This window comes from Ctenocephalides felis, unplaced genomic scaffold, assembly GCF_003426905.1.
Source record: "Ctenocephalides felis isolate EL2017-DRISC unplaced genomic scaffold, ASM342690v1 CF-g0.4_SCAFFOLD_01886, whole genome shotgun sequence".
NCBI lineage: Eukaryota > Metazoa > Arthropoda > Insecta > Siphonaptera > Pulicidae > Ctenocephalides > Ctenocephalides felis.
The window spans coordinates 79,196,755-79,222,498 of record NW_020538040.1 but is presented as its reverse complement, the minus strand read 5'-3'; the positions used below and the strand labels follow the sequence as shown (position 1 = coordinate 79,222,498).

At 30.2% G+C, this 25,744-nt stretch overlaps 1 protein-coding gene across 2 annotated transcripts in view; it reads left to right on the top strand.

Annotated features, from left to right (window-relative positions):
• Positions 1 to 25,744, top strand: part of LOC113376681 (four and a half LIM domains protein 2) — an 85,113-nt gene that overhangs the window by 32,820 nt on the left and 26,549 nt on the right. Inside the window, exons 1-4 of one of the 2 annotated variants that reach the window (XM_026616689.1) lie at positions 1,627 to 1,797; positions 6,589 to 6,769; positions 7,897 to 8,098; positions 10,810 to 11,054. In XM_026616689.1, the coding sequence (XP_026472474.1) occupies positions 1,718 to 1,797; positions 6,589 to 6,769; positions 7,897 to 8,098; positions 10,810 to 11,054 (708 nt within the window). In that variant the 5' untranslated portion in view covers positions 1,627 to 1,717. Of the gene's footprint in view, positions 1 to 1,626; positions 1,798 to 6,588; positions 6,770 to 7,896; positions 8,099 to 10,809; positions 11,055 to 25,744 lie in introns of those variants that run through there. The other variant, XM_026616688.1, reaches the window with a different exon arrangement.

The following is a 25,744-nucleotide window of genomic DNA, read 5'->3' as shown; positions in this document are numbered from 1 at the left end:
TATATGCAATGTTAAGTAAATTTATTATAATATACATTTTATGCATTGGAATTAATTTTAAAATTATATATTTTGTTAGATCATTCTGTGTACAATCTATTTGAAGTATGTGGCGATCTGAATTACTAATCTGAATCAACTTGATCTACATTGATGTACTGACAGATTAGTAAATTCGATATAATTAGGTTATTCGGTTTGAAATCAATTGAATATGATTAGGAACAATAAATAAAAAGCAAGTTTATTTTCTACATTTTGGCACTAGATATTTATCATTCAGCAGTTCTATTAATTGCGCAATAATTACAAAACAAATAGAAAATTTTTTTCAACAGTTAAACAAATAAATATGAAAGATATACATACATATCACACCCAGAGGAATACAACAAAAAAAATATATGTTTAAATTCCCAAAGGAGAATGTTGTTTTCTCCAGAAAATTAGTTTTGCTAATTTTATATTTACTCGAAGTTTTAAGCCATTCTGACACGTTTAGGATCTGAAGACTTCTGAAATTTAATAAAAGTTTATGTGTGTATGAGAGTAGATTTTTCAATTTATTGTCGACGTTTTCTTAAAAACGACTGAACTGATTTCTAAAATTTAAAAGCCTCGATTGCAACTCAATAAGGAATATCGTTTATCAGTTTTGCGCCAAGATTGCTCAAGTCGGTCAACCAGTAAATTAAAAGATTTTTAATAATGTAATTTGAATGAAATTATGATAATAATATATTTTGAATAATAATATGATTTAATTTAATTTTCTTCAACATTAATACATTTACAATTATTGTAATTTAGCATATAAATTGGATCGGTAATTGGTTCATTAGGAGTTTGATTTTGAAACAATAAAAAGGAAACCCCAAGTATTAACAATGTTGAAAACTAGAAGAAAACCTTCAACGACAACTTTTTAACGATCGAGGTGAAATATCTAAAAAAGGTGTTGAAGAAACTTTTATAATTTAACTTAGTTGTTTTCATCGTTATTATAACTAAATTATTCACGATGAAATTCATTTTTGTTTTAAAATTATTTGGCTCGTTATAATTTTAATAAGGAGATCGATTGGATGAATTGTCGTCAACATAACTTGGAAGGATTTACCGTACAAAGAAACTTATTATATTATATTTGTTTGAAAATAGATGATTATGAGATGATTTCTATCAAAATATATGCTTTAGGAGTGTTTGGACTTATCAAATTGAAACTTCTTAATCGGCATGGTCGACCTTGATTAAAATAAATTCGATTTAAAAAACTAATGAATCGTCACATCACAGCAACAATTTCAACTATGAAACAGTGAAAAGAATTCTGCAAATTTTCTCTAACATTGTACGCAATCTACATAGTACCAACATAAAAATATTACGTTATTTATAAAATCTATTGCTAATTGGTTTTTATATACGGAACGAAATCTTACAGACATATGTAAACATCGTCAATAAAACTACGTATAATTTGGTTGTGAAAGCCAGTACTATTTAATCATTCATTCTGGATAATTTGGCTCCAGCATCAAAGCCTTCTTGCTCTAAAACAAACAATACCGGCTCAAGCACAGGCAAGCGCTTAAGTTGGTCTACTATGCTAGATTTGGCCCGTCATTCATCTTGCCCGTTATGGGCTGGGCTTGATTCTCCAGGTGCCATTTCAGATGGAGGCCCACCCGCCGCCCTCATACCTTGGCCAGGGATGAAATATTCTTGTGTCCGAGTGTTGCACACATATTGCAAGATCTTCAATCAGGAGGAGCTGTACGAACTTATTGTCAGGTGCAAACATATTCAAAATGGATGTCATTTTGTGCATTATATTTTTGTGTGAATGGTATTATATACTGAATTCGATTCCATTTACCTTTTAGCTAATGATTTAGATAATATTTTCATGCCAAATTAATTAATGATTAACATGCATAAGCGAGTCAGTTGACAAGCTGGTGAGTTAGATGCGATATTTCAGTATAAGTATAAACAAAATTTACCTCAATTGATAATTTTATTTTTGAGACTTTGCGTAGAAATACAGTAAACCCTCCGCATAACACGGTAGTTACTTTCCAAAAAAGTAGCGTGTTATGCGAATCCGTGTTATACGGGACAAAGAACTCCTACAAAAAGAGAGGTTACGTTCCGAGAATTCAGAAAAACATGCTACATATTACGATTTTATGATAAATATTTTTATTTTTATTAATTGTTTTAATAAGTAATTTAAATTACATGAGTTATATGATTTTTTTGTCATAATTAACTGATAAGTGCTATTCAACACGATCATTTCTTTGCGAGAAATCCTCATCCTCTGAGCAGTTTTCTCTACTACCTCCAGATCCGTGTATTATTTTTTGCAATATATATATATATATATATATATATATATATATATATTTGCGATTACTTTCTTTTAGCGAAAACATATTTATATATTTACCACATGCAAAGTTATTTTTATTAAAATTCTATGCTCATTTTATATAAAGGATATTTGTTTAAGACTAATTGACTATGTGTTCGAATAAATCTAGAATATTTTATCTATAGAACGTACGCGCTTGAAAATAAGTGTCAAATTAATTATCGCATTAATTTCATCACGTTTGTTAAGCTATTTTATTGATTTTAGATTGAATAAAGTTAGATTTTCGCAGATTTTACTATTTTTTTATTTTATTAGGGTTTTGCTCAATTCTGAAACCGTGTTAGAGCTAACCTTTTAAAAGTACCGTGTTATAAGAGGAATGGAATCAATTCTTAAATGGTATTGGAGCGAATCTGTGTTATAGAAGTACCGTGTTATGCAGGGGTTACCTGTATTAATTGATATTTGTATTCGAAAGATTTAATTGTGCTCAAAACAAGTCTTAAATTATATATATTTCAGTTAATTTTTAGTAAAGCAAATATTTTTATTATTATATTACAGTTATAATATCAATATATGCTATAATTATAGAATCTTCAATTTGATGTTGATATAATATATAATTATGTCAATGTTTTTAGAAATTTGTTTTAAGTTCATACGTTTCGGGTAACATTCTAACCTTCATTTAGTGGAAAAACTGGCAACTATAATAATTAAACTAAGTAATTTATAACGATTAAAACAAAAATAATAATCAAATCTAAAAACACATACAATTTTGTATCCTTAATTAATGAAAACACTTTTGCACAAAAAAACATGTATAATATTTTGTGAGTTATCGAAACTGTGTACTGACAGTTCTGAGTTTGAGATGGAAATGTCGCATTTTTAAGGGAAAATTATATAAATATACTTGTCATGAAGGTTTCACATGTGTTCGACAATTTGCGAGAATGTTTATAACTATGGAATTTTGTCTTTTTTAAATTTTGACACGCTATTGAGAACCATGTATTTGTTTCGTTGAAAGATGTTTAGTCGTTTCTTTTGTTAAGAACATTGTCGTTACGTAATTAGTTAATCAACCCTGCTTTTTGGTAATTATAATTTCTAAAGTATATTTTTATTACTAATAATTTAATAAACATTATTGTTTACGTTTAAATCTTAGGTGAATTAATTTGTAACATCTAGTTCATATGAGCACTCTTTAATGTAAGATCAACCCATTCAATTCCATCAAATCATTTTTTTATTAAGTAGAATATTTTTTGTATTGTTAAATAATTTAGTAAAGTAAACCAAAATGCGACATAAGTTAGAAAAATAATATATATGCAATTTTGGACTTATTGCGTTATTTATTAAACTGAATTATATAATTTCATCTGCCATACTGTTGACTGTATCTTATATTATTTTGATTTCTGGCACATCTTAGCTGCTTTTCATAATAATGTAGATATTACATTCAGCTAAATTTATATTTGAAGTAAGTTGACATTTTTAGCAGATGACAGTTCAAATGTTTTCAATGTCAAACAATGATAAGTGTTTTTTGTAATTTTTGTTATTTATTTCTACAATATTACTCTAGTTTTATCATTCATAAAATTTTAGAAATTTCCTTTGGCAAACTCTAAAAAGAATAATCAAAATCTAAATAATTATCCTTTCCTACACCATTACAGAAGAATTTTATATATAAGATAAGATATATTCAAGTATTTTTCATTTTTAGATTAACCCGATATTTTACTAAAATGTCAACATACAAATAAACATTATGTATATGTAAGGATGTTTATTGGTTATTAATTTTTTTTCGTGTTCACATTGAATTAATTACGACTGAAAGTTTTTAATATTAGTATACTATATTTGTTAAGGTAACAAATATGATGATAGGAAAAAAATGACGAAATGCTATAATCTCGAACTTCTGCCAGTTCGTCGTTTCAATATACATACTCCTATTTTAGCCTCATTATAGTGCACTGCCGGAGTAAAGCGCGGGATAAATGTCAATCGGTTTCCACTAAATAGAACATTTTAACGTTCTACCACTAGGAAAAACACTTAACCTTTCCGAATAGTCAAGGCGACTCCGGAATAATTTTCATGCACTATTTAATTTTTTGCTTCATGTAATTTTGTTGAGGAAATCGCATGAATCTAATGATACTATAGCATCCTTATGATAGTATGTCGTTAGGAGATCAGGCGGTTGGGAGCCACATAGAGGTAGCTTGTACGCAGCCCATTAATTATAGATTCCTGGTTTAGTGATTTCCAGCTTATTTTGACTATATGAATAAATATAATATTATTAAGTATTTTTTCATGGCAGAATATTGTATTGCATTATTCTGCTGCCAATAAATATGTTTATTTTCAATTAATTTATTTGTTAGTGTTCTTTCAATTCAAGGCTAGGTGACATAAATTTAACTCATTGTTAATACCGTTTAAAATTTGTCTTTATGTTTTATAGGTTAACATAGATGTAGAACTAATTTAATTAACTTTTTAATTTATTTGAACAAATTAGCACTTGTTTGTTTTCATAATCCGGGACAATAGGTCTAAATCCGGGACTGTCCCGGTCAAACCGGAACGTAGATCATCTTATTTATACTTATTTATACTGGATGTAAAACTACATTTTTCGTATTCAATTTTTTGATTATCCATTTTTAACAACGATTTCAGTTATTTTTTCTTTCGCTATATAATTGAAATATTTACATACGCCATGTTTACGCTATTTACGGTATAACTGCTTAAAAATATACATTTTTTTTTAAATTTAGATAGTAGGTACTGTACTTTGCTTGTATAATAATGTTTGTTAATGCATCATAAAATATAATAAACTCCCCAGAGTTAATCAAATCGATTGTATATACATTTTTTAAAACATAATGTTTCAAAATCGATTCGCAAATGTGGCAGTTGTTGAATTTTCATATGTAGGAAAATCGCTAGTATAGAGTAGGTAAAGGTGTGAACCCAGTACACTACCTTGTGGGACTCTTCAACCAATCAAGCTGATGAAGTTTGAGATGGAAATGTCGCATTTTTTAAGGAAAATTATATAAATTTACTTGTCATGAAGGTTTCACATGTGTTCGACAATTTGCGAGAATGTCTATGACTATGGAATTTTGTCATTTTTTTTTCAAATTTACTCCTCAGAGTTATTCAAATCGATTGTATATACATTTTTTAAAACATAATGTTTCAAAATCGATTGATATTTCGGTATTCTGTAGAAAAAAGTGATGTATGTGTTTTTATACTTCTGTATAGATTTTCATTTACTCCTGTAATTATTTTTCATAAATAAATATCATGAATCAACCTATTAAATAAATGTTCAACCATTGAAAAATATTGAGCCGTTTTCATTTTATAGCAAAATTAAATTCCAATTTTTAAATGAGCCACCCCTTATTATTATTTTCTTGTTTTTTTTTTCAGGCAGTGCTTATTGTTTTTGTTAATGTTTTATTAAAATATTGTGTAAATACTATTATTTTTTTAAAAGATGGAAAGTTCAGTTTTCTTCTCATTTTGGTAATATATTATTTTATCTTATAATTGTGTCAATTTTGTCAACGTCTGAAAATCTTGTTTTCTGAAATTATAGTTATAATTTTATAGAACATGCTTTCATATAATTAGTTGTAAATATTTGAGCGGTTAATGTTTGGAATTAATGAAGGATTATAAATAAATTAATATTATGTATATATTTATATATTGAGTATGTTAGAGATTGTATAAGATTTTGTGATCCATATTTTTTATTGAATAAAATTCAGATCTTTCGGAACAAACTTTCAGTTTATCATCAGTTGGTTGTAATACTTTGTAACATTTAAGGAACTATTTTTTATTTCGAGCATACCATTTACTACCAGCAACATTCCTAGTGTTTTAGAATCATTTATTTTATTTTTTAGATAAAAATTTATGCAGTATATTAAAAAAACGCCGACTCTAGCAAAATATATCTGCCTTTTTGTCTCCATGGCAATCTAACCAAGCTCCGCGGAATACCACCAACATAAATCGGGCATCGAATATATGCTAAAGTTGAAACGTTAACTTTATTTCTTCTCAACAAATCTCTCGTATATATTCATTGTAGTTTTACTTTTCATTAATTTGTATTATTTATCTTACAGAAAAACGTGTAAAGCATGCAAATGTCCACGAGAATCTCATGCCTTGTATCACGAAGAATGGGTTTCAGTCCGTGATAGGTTAGGATTTAAACCTAGCGGAGATCAAAATAACATTCAATTGAGAAGTAGCGCGCGGGAGCTAGGATACAGCTGGGTGCCTCCTGGTTTAACAAGAGAAAAGGTAAAATATTTTTAATAAAGTTCAATATAAATTCAATTTTATTGCCATTTGTTAATTTAAGTGAAGCAAAATTGTCTATATTATGATGAGATGATTATTAAGGTTGGGCGGGGCACAAAGATCTAATATGACTTCAAGTAATTCTACACTAAATCAAATGGACTACATCAAAACACAAAACGCATATCGAACTATGTTGAATAAAGTTCTTATTTAATTCCTTATAAATAGAAATATGTTTTTAACTATTTTTCTAAAATTAGTTATATTTCCCTTTTTACCCCATAGCCAGGAGACAAGCAGATTCAATGTCCTAATTTTAAATTTAAAGGGATTTTACGAAATAATAGCTATATTGCTCAATCAATGCAAAATATAAATTTCACGGCAATTTTTTTACAAATATAACACTTGATCAGCATTTTGTCAGAAATATTCATTAGCAAAGTTGGAATAACTATGAATATATTTTATCTCTTTTAAATTGCATTTTTAAACTTATTTTACTTCTTCATTTACTATTCTCTTATTGTTAACACCTTTGCAGGGTAAAGTTTTAGTTGGTCCTTTTTACCCCTTCCATACGTAAGCTACTTCACTATTATATTGATGTTTCGCAAACTAAACAATAGTGCTCACAACCAAAAAAAATAACAACAAAAGAAAATACTTTTGTTATAGATTTTCAAACATGGCCGTTTATCTCCTGATAGTGGCCTTACTTGATTTAAGGCGATTACACATTTTTTTCAGTAGAGCAAAATATGTGTATCTCTTTTTCTCTAGTTTCAAGTATTGTTGTTAAAAATCATAACTTTACTTGTTTTTGAGATATTGGTGGTGGACCTTTTTACCCACTGACCTTTAAGCCCCGCTCCACCCCATATGTAATTCAATTTGCTTATTTTTTTTAATCTAATTCAGTTATTATTACAAGATAAAAACTAAGATCAATTTGTATCACTTATTGTGCCAAAAAAATTCATATTATGAATTTGGAAATTTTGAACTTTATATTCTAAGATATCGACGAAACAGATAAAAGTAATTTTTGTGTATTATATTTGTGTATAAAATGTAATCAAATTTGGAGTTAATACAATTCTATTATAAATATGTTTGTGCAGGTTGATGTTTATTTCAAACAATTGCCGACTGAGAATATTCCTCTGCTTGACTCAGTGGGAGAACGCAACCGGGACAAAGAACTTTCCAGGCAACTACCGAAGCAAGATTTGGCATTTTCGTACTGTAAACATGTAGAACCTCAACATCGGGTTAGCTACGAGGATTTTATAGCGGCAAGAAATGAAATTGCATTAGACATAGGTTTGATATTTATTTAAATTATCGATTTTATTATAAGAAAAGGAATGACATATTTTACTTGATTTATACTACGCCGAGTAAAGTTTACCTATATTTTTTTTTATTCTATTTATTCTTTCAATTTATGTAAATTGAAATAACTAAATAGTGATGCGATGAAAAAATCTAATTTGATCAAAATTCAAATCGATCGTATTTTATAAATAATCGCCCTTCACTTTTTTCCTATAGTTCCTGCTCATATGGATACTGTGTTAGAATGCAAGTGTCTGACAATGAGTGCTTACAAGTGATCGCTATACAACGCTAACTTACAATTCATCATTATCATATATAAACAAGCTGTTAATCAATCAAGCTGTTAATTATTTTTTGTTTCAGTTTGCACCGCTCCATGCGCTTTTTTACCATAGACTTATTGACTATAGGCCTTTACATTATATCATGCCTCAAATTTGAAGTTCTGCAATTATTATTTGTTTGATTGATATATAGTGACTTTACTCGTGATTATATAATGATTGACAATTTTAATGATAGTGCATCAAGTTTAACCCTTTCGGGACGACATTCAAAAGATCCGTTTGTGTAATATTTTTAATATGTGATATATGTTAAAATAATTTTAATTATTAGGGGGGCGGCTGGTGAGGCTGGTTAACCATTGTACCGTCTGTACTTTTTGTTGGTCCACATTTGGACCAGCCGTTCTATAAAGACAGTAAAAAAACGTATGTGTACCACAAATCTAATTTAGTAATAAGTACAAAATGTGTGAAACATAGTTATATTTGCTGGAGCTTTTTTGTCCACTGTAATAACTTATAATCGCCGAAAAACATAAGTAGTTTATATATTTCATTGAAAATAGTGTAATTTTAGCAATGCGGTCTGGGCGGACAAAAAACAAAACGCGACAGGTTCTAAACTAAATACTGTTTTATGGGCCATATCTGTTTTTTATCACAGCTAAACACTTACATTACGTCGTTGCATAAATTGCATTGCTTTTATACATAAATTTACCTGACTAGAAATTTTCAAACTTGGTGGTACACGCGTACCGAAAGGGTTAAGTGGTTTACTGTCTGTTTATGATGGCTACTTTCCATTTGAAGACGAAAAATGCTTTCTATGCGGCAACTTTCGTTAAGATGAAAATGGAAAAAATATTTTTGTCTTTTATGTAGCCGCCAGATTTATGACTTACTGTTAGAAGGATATTTAAATATGTAATGATATTATTAGGACATTCATACATTTAATACTGTGCTTGATTCTTTAAATGCGTGACGCTCAAAGACTCTATAAATACGAGGTGTATTCAAAAAGTACCCGGAATTTTTAAATTTCGCGGGTCTGGAGTGTCTGATTGTCAAAATTTTTTTTTTATTGTGTTGGTATACATGCCCCTAAAGTATGATGAAATTTTCAGCTATATTCACTGTTTACTTTGTCTGTGGTAGTCGCTAAGGTTCGACGTGTTTTTCTGAGCTCGGCGATTTTTACAATGGAAGAATTGAAAAGTCAAAGAATTTGTATTAAATTTTGCGTAAAAAATGAAATAAAGTGTAACAAAGTGTGTGAAATGTTACAAAAAGCCTATGGTGAGTCTGCTATGAAAAAAACAAGTGTTTACGAGTGGTATAAGCGTTTCCAAGATGGCCGCGAAGACGTTGAAGATGACGAACGCTCCGGTCGACCCAGCACGTCAACAAACGATGAAAATGTGAAAGAAGTGGAAAAAATGGTTATGAATGATCGCCGAATCACAATTAGAGAAGTTGCTGATGAAGTTGGCATATCAATTGGCTCATGTCATAACATTTTTTCAAATGTTTTGGGCATGAAACGAGTGGCAGCAAAATTCATTCCAAAACTGCTAAATTTTGACCAAAAAAGCAATCGCATGAACATCGCTCAAGAGCTGTTAAATGACGTCAACAACGATCCAAGTTTGATTGAAAGGGTCATAACTGGTGATGAAACATGGGTGTACGGTTATGATGTCGAAACCAAAGCCCAATCGTCCCAATGGAAGAGCCCAGGTGAGCCAAGACCGAAAAAAGCACGTCAAGTTCGATCGAATGTCAAGGTTTTGCTTACTGTTTTCTTTGATTATAACGGCATAGTGCATCAAGAGTTCTTACCACAAGGTCGTACGGTTAATAAGGAGTATTACCTTGAAGTGATGCGACGTTTGCGTGAAGCAATCCGAAAAAAACGCTCCGATTTATGGAAAAACAATTCATGGCTGTTGCACCACGATAACGCACCTGCTCACTCGTCGTTGCTTGTTCATAATTTTTTGGCCAAAAACAATACCGTAGTCATGCCCCAACCTCCATATTCACCAGATATGGCTCCGTGTGACTTTTTCCTATTCCCAAAGTTGAAGAGACCCATGAAAGGACGGCGGTTTTCCTCGATTGAAGAAATAAAGGCCGAATCGCTGAGAGTGCTCAAGGACATATCAAAAAGTGAATATCAAGGGTGCTTCGAAAATTGGAAAAAACGCTGGCATAAGTGTATTATATCTGGGGGGGACTACTTTGAAGGGGACCACATTAATGTAGACGAATAAATAAATATTTTTTTGAAAAAACGAAAATTCCGGGTACTTTTTGAACAGACCTCGTATTGCGAATTAATTTCAAAAATTTTTCCATTGATATTGTCAAACAACATTTATATATTTAACATTTTTACAGGACAAGTCCTTGAAACGACGCAAACCACCGACTGCAAAGGTTGTTCATCACCTATCGCGGCAAACTCGTTAGCCGTATCCGCGTCTAAACTAGGAATAAATACATTTTGGCATCCTAAATGTTTTACGTGTGTGGTTTGTCGTGTCCCGCTGGTTGATTTAACTTACTGCGCACGAGAAGGCGACGTTTACTGCGAAAGACACTACGCGGAAACTCTAAAACCCCGCTGTATAGGCTGTGATGAGGTAACTTTTAACTTGTTATTTATCACTGATTCATATGTCTTGTTGATAGGCAGATAATGAGAAAATTCGTTTACCAAAGAGTTAAATTTATGTACATATACAGTAAAACCTCCGTTAACACGGCACTCTGGGTACACGGTTCCCATACTACGCGAAGCTAAAAATCCGACATCCCTCCGACTACACGGACTTCCTATTACACGGTTTTTGTTCAACAGCCCATAAGTTTCTTATGCAACCTATGAGTGATTCTAGTAACTTGATATCAAAAGGGTATTAATGTAAGTTTTGTTATCAACTTTTATCTTTTGAACATGCCTGATTATTTAATAGCTGTTTAAGAACACGTTTGAACTGACTAATGCGTCGCGCCAATTTTTGAATGAGTTGTCTATGGCATACATGTCATTTCGTTCATATTACTCCTACTTTAAGTTGTATTTCTTGGTCTCCAAACAGCACGATAAAAATGGTGCGATTTGTACTAACTCTGAGTCTCTCATAGCGCGGTTTCCATACTTCACTATACTAGTTTCCATAGAACGCACTACGAACTGACTACTACGAATTAGCCTGAATTGTATGATAAATACGAGTTTTTTATAGCAAGGTCCCCATACAGCACGGTACGCACTTGCCGCGTTAACGGAGAGTTGACTGTATATGTTATATGCCAAAATCTTTTTGTTCTTATTTGAAGATTTTGTTCATATATTGCTGCAACATTAAAATGTAAGTTAACTTTAATGTTCCAATATTTTTTTTTGCATACTTTTATTGTCAATCAAAATAAAATGATGTTCCAATATATGTTTAAAATCTTCAAACATGAACAAAAACATTTTTTGAAAATACTTATTATTTTTTTTATTATCATCAGTGGATATTGGATTATTCACTACAGCCACAGACACTGTCTCAGAGTTGTCGAATATATTTGTTTTTTTTTTTTCAAAAAATGTGTGCATTATAACATAGCATTGATATTTAAACATAGCAATTTACAATCTCAGAGAAGTTGAATGATACATGTTGTTGCTAATTGTCTTTGTAGTGTATATGCAAAAATCTGATTCATCAATCTTCATAGAAACATGATTCATAGAAATATGATTCCATTTTTTTTTCTAAAATTAAAAGAGTGAATCAAATAAAAAACATCTGTAAGGATAAAAGTGTGAGATTATAATTGAGAAACAAAAATATCAGTTCAAAATATCAATTCAATACACATTCATGTTTATTTAATTTCCCTGAAAAATGCCCGGGAACTACTGGGTTGTTCGGAAAGTAACTTCCTTTTTTATAGACATTTTTGCACGTTTGCGCAATAAACAATTACTTTAATAAATTATGTATTGGCACTTTTGATCGAACATCTTTTGTCTTATTTCTGGTATTAGCATAATTCCGAAATCATAAATGTTTTGGTCGTTATTGGAAAAAAAAACTGATCAAAGGTTTTTTTGACAGGCTAATTTGAGGTAAAGATTTCACCGCCTAAAAATTTTTTTCGGAACAAATAATGATCCGATGATGGCAGGTCTGGAGAATATGATGAATGTGTCATTGGGTTTCATTCAAGCTTCAAAAGCTTCTGGCGATTGACCAAACTCTTGTGAGGTCTTGCGTCGTCTTGATGCAGGACTATACCTCGTTGTGGGTTAATTTTGACTTTTTTTATAACTATATCATTTAGTTTATCCAGCTGATGACATAAAGCATTCAAATTAATCGTTATGTTATCCTGGAAAAGCTGAAAAATGAACAATTCCTTTAAAATCTTACCAAACATACTGCATCACCTTTTTCTGGCAAGTTTCAGCTTCGCACTTGTTTTGAGCAGGTTTTTTTTTTGTTTCAAGGATAAATGCGTGTATTGTTATTCTCATTTGAAATTCCTAGTAACAATTCGCTTCAAAACCTGATAATTTTCAAGACTTTTGAGTGGCGAATCCCGGACGCCAGTGCGACGGCACACGTTTCTATTTATGAGAACCATACATTGAGTTTTGAAGAAAATCCCAGACTTTTGGAATGGTCATAAACTGTTAAATTTGATAAATATTTACTCAATTTACTCAATCAACTAATGCTTTTCTCGCTTCTAGCTTCAACCGTAATGCTTGCTTTTCTAGCTTCAACCTTACTTCTTGGACTTGATGCATCTTGGACATCAAAATACCTGGAATGAAATTTAGCAAATCAATTTTGGCACTGTCGTATTATCAACACGTCATTTCCGTACAAATCGATCAATTTCATTTTGACTTAAACAGCTTTTTTTACCTTTTCTATAGCAAAAGAGTAAAATGTGTCGAAAATGCTGCTTAATTATTTTTGCATTCAAAGTGGCACCATCCAAAAACTACTGCACACAAGCCTTAAAATATAAGTTTTGAAATCATATAATAACTATAGGGCTTAAGTGTGATGTGTTAGGTACAAAAAATTATAGTTAAGTTCTGGTGGCAAAAAAACGAAGTGACTTTCCAAGCAACCTCATAGTTTAGGTGGAACAAATTCGACCCATCCGATAAGTGTTAACCAAGCGTTGATTCCATCAGTATATTTCAGTATTCTGTTTAATGCCTTATGTGGCTAAAACCAAACTGATGTATAGACCAATTTGGTAAAGCATCATATCATCGTTATTATCTACTTATGATGCATTAACGTTAGCGTTTTCTACATATATTAACACTGCTTTTACGGACATAATTGCAAATGTATGCTTTTTACAAAGCTCCGGAACTGAGCATTATCAGCGGTGTTGTGCTATTTTTCCGAAACTAAAAAAATAATATATATATATATATATATATATATATATATATATATATATAAAGCGAGAGGTTTTTCTTCAGATGGTGAAATAATATAATAAAATTGTTTCTTGGGCATCCATCCAGTAATTAAAAAACAGTTTTAATGAAAAATGTTTTATTTATAGAGAACATACGTTTCGGGTCTGGATTTGACCCATCTTCAGTGCTACAATTAAATAATTCAGGGTTACAAATTAAAACAATATAAAAAAATACATAATTAACAGACAAAAATAAGTAAAACAATGTATATGAAAAGTATATATGAAAAACAACCATAAAATAAACAATGTAAAGAAACTCACCATACAAATAAACTTTGAAAAACAACACAAAAACACAAAATTGCACGAAAAATAAATAAAAGTGAAATAAAAAATTGATGAAACGTCGAGTTATGAAAAATTTTAAAAAATTTAAAAAAAAAAATTGTAAAATTAAAATGAATGATATATTTTATTATAAAAAAGCTTATTCCAAACGAACATGTTGTTAGTTTGGAAGTTGTATTACGAGTGTGTACGAGAGTAAAATGTGTGCGAACGTGTTTGCGGAAAATACTGGAAACTGTATCGTCATTGGTGAGAGAACGGGATAGAGAGAATTTTGGTGGTTCCATATTACGAAGATTAATTGAATTATTTAATTGTAGCACTGAAGATGGGTCAAATCCAGACCCGAAACGTATGTTCTCTATAAATAAAAACATTTTTCATTAAAACTGTTTTTTAATTACTGGATGGATGCCCAAGAAACAATTTTATTATATATATATATATATATATATATATATATATATATATATATACATACATACATACATACATACAGTGCCAATCCTGAACGGAACGACGTTATACCTTGCTCAGAAGAGACATTTATGGAATTGTTAATGTCTATCTGTATTGCTGATGGTTTTAATGCATAATTTTACGCGATTATCGAAATTTTTGTGACAATCGTATCGTTGATGGAAATTTGAGATTGTCGGTGCATGTTTTATTTACTGTGCTGGTTACTGAGCGCACGAACTATAAATCATGTTTGCTGTAACAATATTAAATTGCAATTGATTAATACGCGAATTATCGTTTTTTTTCGGAAGTTGTAAGAGAATTTAGGGATGTATGTCTGTTTTAATTTCACGTCAGCGAGTAGTAATAATGCCATTTATAATAAATATTATTAAATATTATTCAGGCTCTTTCTGAGCTTATTCTTTATAAGTAACCAAAGAAAAATTATTTTATAGTATATTTAGTAGCTGCTTCTTAAATAAATATTCCTCTGAAAAAAAAGTAAATATAGATACAAGACATTGATTTGAACTTGTAAAAATACTTATGATTACTAGATTGCTTATGATATTGATATAAAACGAGCAATGATGATTAATAAAAAAGAACGCGTTTTTACAAAAGATAAAATTGTCAGAAAACATAAAGAAATTCAGAAACATAGAAATCGAATTCAGAAAATCCTACTTACGGTATCATAAAAGACAGATTCTTTAAAAAAATAACTAGAAGCATGGAATATAATTTAGTTTCGGACACTGAATGGAATTGTTTTCGAATGTTGAATACCTTAATTGTCGATCGTATTGAAAGAACTAACTAAATTAAATATTCGTTCCTGGATAAGTTTGTGCCGGGTGTTGGTAGTTGGAGAAAGTCGAAGCTATATTAAAATGTTTTGAATTATTTTTTAATAAAAGATAATGCAACCTACAGAAAAATTGTTTGGGCAGTTAGAATATTATATTATAGGATATTGTGAAAAATGCTTTAGCAGTATTTACTTGGCAAACAGAAAATGATAAAAAAATTAAAGAAGCTTTACTTCCCGTAGAAAAAGATCGAAGTTAATTTAGGTGGTAATTGAAGTAACTAAAAGTGAATATATTAAATGTGATTAGATTACACGATTCTTATCCATGCTAATGATGAACAACCTACACCTACATCTTCATAATCACGTAATGGATTGAGAGACCAACATTTAAAGTAAAAACTCCTAAAATATAGACTGTTCGTGAATTGTATAAAAAAAAGTCGAAAAGAAAACCTGACTCCCTGGTTTTGGCGGTAACAAATTTTCTGGTGAACAAAAAAATAAGTAACTTAATTGAGCTTAATTGATTCGAATGTATGCTATTCAATTTAAAAGATCCATGAGTATCAAAATTCATTACCCGCATTAGAGTGGTTTCTAACAACCGTCGGAGATGTTAGCGAAGGAATCCACCAAAACATCAGAACTATGGAGGAGTGATATCAAGGGGCATGGGACGTCCACCTGATGGCTGAAAATTGTTGGAATTTACAACGAGATCAATCAGACCTTGCTCGAAAATCGTATAAAAAGACTTTTGAACACATAAATTAAAATGTGTGTTTTTTATCGTAATTTGATGTATAGCCAGCACATTGTTATATCTAAAAAAACTAGAGTTATTAGCAAAGTTCTGGAACTTTTTCTGGAATTACTTAAAAATGTCCGATTTCTTTCATCGAATTACTTGAAAACCATAATGTTTCAGCAAAAAAAACTGTTATCACGCAGCGTTGTCAGTTTGTTAGAAGTTCAATCTGGGGAGTTTTAGGTTTTGTATTAATTTTTGTGTTAATTAAATATCAAATCTGTTTTTGCTTTGTTGCGGTTACAATTAAGCCATCGTATTACCAATTAACTAAATTATTTAATTTTTTATGTTTTAGAAACTAAAATATAATACTCATTCTGGATAATCTCCCAAGAAATGATAACACTGCGACAAAATTGGCACTTTTATTTTTTTCCTCGTACTTTTTTTTAAATCTACTTAGAATTGCCCGCTGGTTTCAAATATTTCTTTCGTTTTTTTGGTAACAGCTCCAGTTTTTGAGTATTAGGGGACTACCCTAATTTGTCATTTCGGCTATGATTATTGCAGTTTAACGAATAAATAAGAGTGTTATCTGCTGTTTTTGGTATGGCTGCGTTTTTATTACAATGTGATTAATATATTTTCGACAAATACCGGAAAACTATGTCAAACTGCGTAACGACATCGTATTTCAACCATTTTAAAACTGAATTGCGCAATAAAGATGAAAGATGGGTTCTGAATAATTATTCAGAATAAAAAAGAAATGATATAATTTTAATACCTCCGCCATTTAGAGAAAACCTCAGAATCACCACGAAAGTTGGTTCTTCTGTGTGGTAAATATCAAAGAAATAAATTCAGGAAATAGAAGCAAATGGCCATAAACCACAACCCGAATGGTTTTGAGGTCTACTACTACTAACCCCTATCCATGCTATGATGAACAACCCAGAACATCAACATCTCCTGCCTACCAAGTTATGGATGCAGAAACCAACGTTAAAAGAGAAGACAGGAAGAATTAAAAAGTGATCTATTTGATGTAATTGATTTGAATTCACCACGCGCACTCTTATTTAGAACGGTTTTAGGAAAATGTAGGAGATATTAGCGAAGAGCAGGGCGAGAGTATTCACTAAGGATTTTGAAGGAGCGACATCAAGGAAGGTGGGACATGCACATGATGGCTGAGAATTGTTGGAGCTTATGACGAAATCAGTTAGGCCTTGTCCATGCTCGAAAATCATATAAAAAATTTGTTGAAGACTTAAAATGAAATATGTTGTATTTTATATTGTAATCTTGGTAAAACTAGCATATTGGCAAATTGGCATATCTCAAAAACTAGAGCTGTTAGCAAATTTTGGAACCTGCGTCTTCGAATTACTTGAAAACCATCATAACATCTCATGAAAAAAATTTAGTGTCGCGCAGTGTAATCTATTGAATGAAACTCTCAACCTTTTTAATTTCATAGTTGTAATAGCAGAATCTAAAGTGTTAAGACGTTGATTATGCAATAAATTACTAGAAAAGAAAATCATGAAAAAAGTTTTAGCTAAAATTTAAGTGTTATATTTCGGGTAGTTCTTGACTGTTCTATTTTTGTTATTTATGGGATATGTATTTTTTGTACTGAAATGTGAAAACGAAATTCATTCAATATGAAATATATTAATCACATTCAACTAATAGTTTATTATGCTTAAAAGTTTGGCTAAACTTTATATTCTCAGCATTTAAAAAAAAAATATTTTCTGTTATCACGGCGCACATTATGAATTGCATTAAAATATTCATGATTAAATTATTGACAGTTGTTGAATTCAATTCGACTTTTTGGAATAATTTAATTTCATTGACTAATATAGATGCATGCAATCGGGAAAGTAAAATGTCTGCTATTATCAATTTTTTTTATATCGAAGCAAAAGATTTTGAAACAAAATTATTCTTAATTTTTGGAAGCGCTATATACTATTTCTAATCCATTCATTTTATTTTGAAATTATATCCACTTCAAATAACTATATCTTTGTTCAAATGTTTTGATGTAGACCATTGGATAGATGGTCATTGGATAGAATGAATAATCAAATGAGCTAACCAAGTGTGCATGGCATCATGCCTTAAGGCAAATTGGCTAAAACTTTCCGTATCGCAATTTGAAACTTTGATGAAAGTTAGTTAGAAAGTTAGTCCACTGATCATTTTTGAATTACAAATGCTATTTTTTAAACTGAAAGTAGCCACTGCATCTGCCTTTCCTTTAAATAAGATATTAAAATTTTGATTAACAAAAATAAATTATAAAAAAAAATCTGCCTTTCCTAAAATTTAATCAATTCTTCACTCTTTCAATGCAAGTGAAATATTTTATGAATCATTCAAGTCGGCCGTTCCATTCTCTCAAAAACTAAGTTGCCATTTTTTGTACTTTCCGCCCGGCATTTTCTAGACGTCTGGACCGACCTTTTCCAAATACTAATCAGCACGTTATTTGGTCAATTAGAATCGAATGTTTTTTATATCATTCAAATCGTTTAATCCGTGCTTTCTAAACCTCGACAAAAATTATGCTAATATTCAGTAGATCTTGAAACGTAAGGATATGAAAAAAAATCATTTTTGATTTTTTTATTACTATAAATTACCCTACGGGAACGAAGTGCTATTTCCCACTGATATTTTTCGAACGGTTTGTAACGTTTTAAGAATGAGTTCAAGATTTTTTGCACATTTATTTGCTACAGACACACACTCTCTTATTACAATTTTAATGTGCCACGATTCAGAATTACTTGAAACGTCGAATAACCTTCGGAAATTTAAAAATCGAAGTGCATTTGTTTCTACCATTAACTTTTTTAACTTTCACTATGCGCCAATCGTGATATCAATAGAAAATTTCGGGCCATCATTGAGAAAAAGAAAAATCGAATTTGATTCAATTTGGTCTTCTGTTAGCATCAGAATATCAGTAGAGGAGTCCCGAAAATTACGAAGGGACTTCGATTAAAACCTGTTTATCCTGCTCAATTCAATAAATTCCTTAATATTGAAGTGGTCAGAAATGTTCTATTTTTTCGTCACTGAAAATTTTAACATTGTATAAAATATTTAATTAACCAGACCACGATATAAATTATATATTAGAGTGAAATACCTCAGGTTAATAAATAATAATATAAAAAAATAATATTCGAAGTAATTTGATTTTAAATTATTAGTTTGTTCTTGTGATCCTATTTGGTATTAATTAGGGATGTTTTTTTCATTATTAGATTATTAGAAATTAATATTTTTATATACATATTTTTATAATTTATCAGAATTAACTTTGATATAATATTTAAAAGTACATGAAATATTTAGTATACATATCGATATGGAATTTATTACTGATTCGATATGTTTTCACATAACTCTGCTAATAAAACATAATAAAATCAAATATCATGCAAAAGGCCTGTGTTTAAATTTATTACTGGTTTTCATAAGTTACAAATATAACCTGTTCATAAATCACATCGCGATTGTATCTTGTAATAATTCGTATTTCCATTTTTGGTTAGCGTGCGTCATTTTAATGTAGATTTTTTAAAATAACGTAATGCGAACCTTCAGAGCATCTGTAATAACTTTAACTTGTCTTGCCTACGACGTGATCCGAGTCGTTATTTAGATATACATATATTGCTTTCATAATTAATTTTAATAAAGTTTAATATTTGTTTTTTATATTATTTATACATTATTAATAGATTATTTATGCCCATTCCTTTATAATTCTTTTTTTTTCTTATTTGCTCTTAATTTAGCTTTAAATATTTATTTTCATTCTAATTAAGAAATTTGATTAAAAGAACAAAAGTAATATATATGGTTATTGAAATACTACTTGGCGATATATTTTTTAAGTATAAATATTTTTGAATAAAAGCCGCAGAATGTAAAAGTTCCACAAATATGCTCGAGTTACAGTGAAAACGATTTTCTTACATTTTGGTTCTCGCGTTTAATACGTTTCTGAAGTGTGCTGTAGTGAACGAAATTCATTAGATGGAGCTACACTACTAAAATACACAAAACCGCAAAAACTATCCTGATACATTTGAACTTTGATGCTTGTTGAATTACCAAACATCTTGGCCTATGGCAAGATGTATGGCATTTTGCCTTAACCCTCCTTCGGACACAGTCCAAATATGTACAAAATTGGGCCAAGTGTATCAATCAGATACAGATTTTAAGTATATTCATAGAGGGCTTATAATTTTATATTGATAGTATATATACTTCTATTTTTCTATTTCAATTTTTGTCATTTTGTACATAAAATAGAAATTGGCTTTGTGCGTTTTTTGCAACAAAATTTCTACTGGCAAAATATGCGAAGTTCAGAGGCAATCTATTGTGGACGAATAAATAGTAGATATAAAATAACGAGGTTACTAAGATCTGGGGGTCTCTGTGACATCACATAATGAAGAAACATACTTAAATATTGACTCTGTATCTGTCACATTGGCTGCGCAAAAGGATTTTTTAACAACAAAATTTGAATGTAGAGTGAAAAAGATGTATAATCAGCTATCACCTTGATTCTTACGACGTTCCTACCGGGTGATAAACTGCAATGTTTGAGAATCCATAACAAAAATGTTATTTCGTTGTTAGTTTTTTTTATATAACCTCTATAAAAGCTTACACCGTCATGGGATAAAAAGGATCTACTGAACCTTCACCATGGCAATGGTGAAAAAATAAAAAATAGCAAATAAAAAAGTTAATTAAGTTAAAGAAAAATTACAAGAGATAGAAAATTACATAGTTATTCCAACTCTGCTGATGAATATTCCAGACGAAATGCCAGGTCGAGGTTAAATACAGTGTTATCTCTGTAAAATATGCACCATAAAAACTATATTTTGCATTGGTTGAATAATGTAGCTATTATTTTGCAAAATGCCTTAAAAATAAGACATTGGATCTCGCCTATGGGGTAAAAAGTTTTTCTTGTTTGATATTTATTATTTGTTGTGAAATTTCATATTTGGTTTGGCTTTCACATTATAATTGCTTAATATTAAAATCGACCCCTGTACTCCGCTCTACTCTATTCTGGATTTTCTTTTAAAATTTTGAACTTTTTTTCAAAGGAATCGCGCTGCGTAGCTGTTTTTGTGACGAAATATTGAAGCGACTGGTACTTTTTTTTTACTTAATCTCCGAAACCGCTAAACCTGCCTATCCAAAAATTTTATCAGTTTTTCATTTCATACAAATACAAATAAAATGTTTTCTGAATTATTTAAATCACACGCATCGTTATCTCAAAAACTGAATTACTATTTTTGGCACTTTTTGCTCCGTATCTTTAAAATGGCTGGATCTGCTTTTGCCATAAACTAATCAGCACGTCTCCTCATCAATACGAATCGAATGCTTTTTGAATTATTCAAATTGGTTGATCCGTGTTCTTCAAATCGTTGATGAAAATTTGTATCCGAACACACACACATTCAAAAAAACATACATTTTTTCTAAGGTGTTTCCGAATGTTTAGCTATTTTCTTGTTTATAACCCATTGTTTCATAAGGTACACTCATTGTATATATCAGTTTAAGACATGTGATGGAAAGTTGTAATTTTATCATCAAGTAATTGCAAAGATTCATTTTAAGCCTGTACTTTTCGAAAACCTGGGACAATCCGGGCCAAAAGATATACATTCGGGACAAATACAGCATTTAGAAAATCCCGGGACTCAAGGTGAAAATGCGGGACTGTCACGGCGAAATCGGGTTGTATGGTCACCTTACTAAACTTTAAAAACAACTCGAATATAATGAAGTAACAGTAATAATACATAATAGATGAAGTAAGATGCAGTTAACTGAATACTCAGAAAAAATATATATCTATATATAATATATGCATACATGTAATCTTCCTGAAAATATTTATTTGCATAACCGTATTTTGCTCTCACTCATAAATGTAGATTTTGTTATACGGTGGGCGTAACACAAGTTTCGCCCACTTAATATATTTTTTGCTAGATATGTGTTTATACCGATATTTGTAAATATGCAAATTTACCGGAGATTTCTGTGATTCATTATAGACTTTATGTTCCAAAAATCGGAAATGTTTTGTATTATTAAAAAAAAGCTTTTAGAGCATAGGTTCCTTCTTTCGGTATAACACCAATATAAAGTAAGTAATCAGTAAATGATTAACTATGTCATTTGTCGACTATTTTGTTACATCTAATCTTTTTTGTGAGGAGCGCGGCAATAACGCTAAACTAATACTAATTTATACTAGGTATAACGATATCAGCTTTACAATTATTAAGCCGTCTTTTAGGCTTATCTCTTAAGTAACTAAAAATACTATAACAGTCTTAAAAAGCACAAAAAATCTTGCTTAGCATAAGCTTTTCAACAGCCAGAGTGTAGGGCTTTTATAAGTCGAAAAATTCGCAGGCAGATAGCGAATGCCTACATCATACAACTTATGCATTATTATAAAATATATAATATTCTTTTCACTTTTCATGTTTATTTTGAAATATTGTAATATGACTGTATGTGATGGATAGAATAGTGTGTGTAAATTGATATTAACATGGTGCGTTGATATCAATTAAAGTGGACTCCCATTTTTATTTTGTGGACCTCACAAAAAATTTTGTTGACTAGGATTGAATGTTATCATTAACCACTGGGGATCCATATGGACCACTTTGGGAATCACTGTTCTAGAGAGTTATTTATATTTAAATATTACGTTGCTAGTTATTTTCTATGATCAATATGATTGTCCGTGTTAATGAAAATATATAATTGTGAGCATAGTTAGCATACGAGACCTTGAATTATATATATATATATATATATATATATATATATATATATATATATTAGTTATTGGGTAAGAGCACATACGTAAAGTTGCAATCAGAAATGCTAATAATATACAACGAAAACTACCAAGAGCCTAACATAAGGATATAACAGACAGTAAGCAGATGATTGGCTAAGTGCCTATCGGCGGCCCGGGCTTGAGTGAAAACGTAACTCATGCATTTTGGCCATTCGATAATGTTTTAGTCTTTTATTGACGACGCGTTTCATCGCGATTGTATTTTGCTTAAAGATTTAAATTTAATATGTGATTTGATTTATTAAATGGTTGCGTAAAGCAATCTTTGTTCTGTCCCAACTTTAATTTATGCATGTCTACATAAATTTGGGTACTTGAATGTTTCAAAATTTTAATGAATATTTGACAAGTCGATTTCGCGGAATACGATAATTTAACGAATATGGGTATTATGTTATCCGTGCTTGTGGTCTGCGTGGCCGTTGTCGAGGCTTTGGCAGTTGGAAGGCGAGTTGGTCTGTGTGTTGGTTCGATTTGCGGTCGAGCAAGTCCGGACTTGTCCGATTACACGAGGAGTGTCCGAGAAAAGCTAAAAAAGGCGGAAGTTGTGGAAGATTCCGGAGACGAAGAGGAGGACGTCAAATCCTGGTCAACCTGGTCTACACCTGGTGCAACGCCTCAGGAGGAATTTTTAAGAAATTTGGATGGGATTTCCAGAACCGTGAAAAGAGACTCGGGTAGTCGAAAGAGACGCAGTTTTCGTTCAAGGAAAAGCGGCGAGTGTGAAAAAAGGGAAAGTATAAGCTCGGTTGAAGCAATAGCTGCTAGGAAGAAATTGATTGAAGAAGAACTACGAGCGTTGACGGCTCTTGAAGAAATCGAAAATGCTCCAGCGAATTTAAATATTGAAGATTCAAATGAATCGCAGATCGTAGCAGGAGATGAAAATAATGAAGTAAAGGGGAATATAAATGTTACAAACGATAGGAGTACCACGAATAATGACCATAATAAGGAAGCATTTTGGGTAAAAAATGATGTGTAATGCGTACTAGCGCGAGTGTATTTTCTGATTAATCAAAATGTTTGGTTGTTGTGGTTACTCAAGAGTTTTATAATTTATGATTGATGATTGTGGATTTTGAAGGTGTAATGTAAAAATATATATGACACGCGTAGTACAAAAACTACGTCACACAATATGCATTGTATTATTAATTTGGCATTATACTATCACAGAAATAATAAACAAATACGTTATAGAACCATTTTGAACAATTTATTTTAATTTTGGGGTCTTTGACGTCACGATGTGACTTTTACAGTATTAAAAATGTGTACTATCATGATGAAAGACTCTTGGTTGATCAAATTTTATAGCTATAATAAATAACATTTTATTAAAAAATATATTAATAGAATATAAAATAATTTCAATTTATGTATTTCCATCTGGAACCATATGTTTAATTACATACTTGACTTACTAGATTTATAAATACGTTTACTGAAAATGTTCTTCTTTGATAAAAATGCAAATTTTATTTAATACATTATATAAATAAATCATTCATTTATTTAAATTGTACTTTAATTTTTTTTTAAATTAACTACAAATACAACCAACAAGTACATTTTTTCTCTGTATTTCCAACACACGGATTATACTTGGCCTCTTATTGCATAACTGAGTCATAACAATTTCATTGGCGTTATCTTGAGATTTTGATAAAATCGAAGTAATGTAGTGTTTTTTTCATTCTAATTATTATTCAAATTCATCAACTCATGACTGTAGTACTAGTAATGTAATATGCATGAGACAAACATATATGCATAATCATAAATTTAAAAATAAGCTTGGTAGTGCACATAAGTTGTATTTCCTGTTTTTTGCGATTAAATACTGCATTTTTTAACAAATCTTTACATGGAATATATATATATATATATATATATATATATATATGATAATATATATGATATATATATATATATGTATATATATATGATATATATATATATATGTGTGTATATGTATATGTATATGTATATGTATATATAATATATATATGATATATAATATATATATGATATGATATATATATATGTATATGTATATGTATATGTATATATATATGTATATGTATATGTATATATATGATATATATATATATATATATATATATATATAATAGGTACGAAACTTCTTGTCAATCAAAAAATGTAATACCTCTATGAGTATTTTTGTTATGGCGATAAAAATGCATTTAGAAGAGTATTGACAGTATTTTGACTACATAATAAAATTGCAAGTTGACTGACCTTAATTTTTTTATTGGACTAGTCTTGGCTTGCATTTTTTTTTTCTATTAGTTGGTCAATGATTTTTTTCGATGCATGGCTAATTTGTTGCCGTTTCTGAAGATAACTTCGTTTTTTCAGTAGTTAGGTTCGACGGTATTCAAAACAACCATTATGTCAATGGTTTAATTGCGGCTAATTTAGGAAATTGATGATGAGTAATAGACTACTCAAAGGCGAAACAAAATCAAAGAATATATTAATATTAGACAAATTTTGCTATGAGATCCAA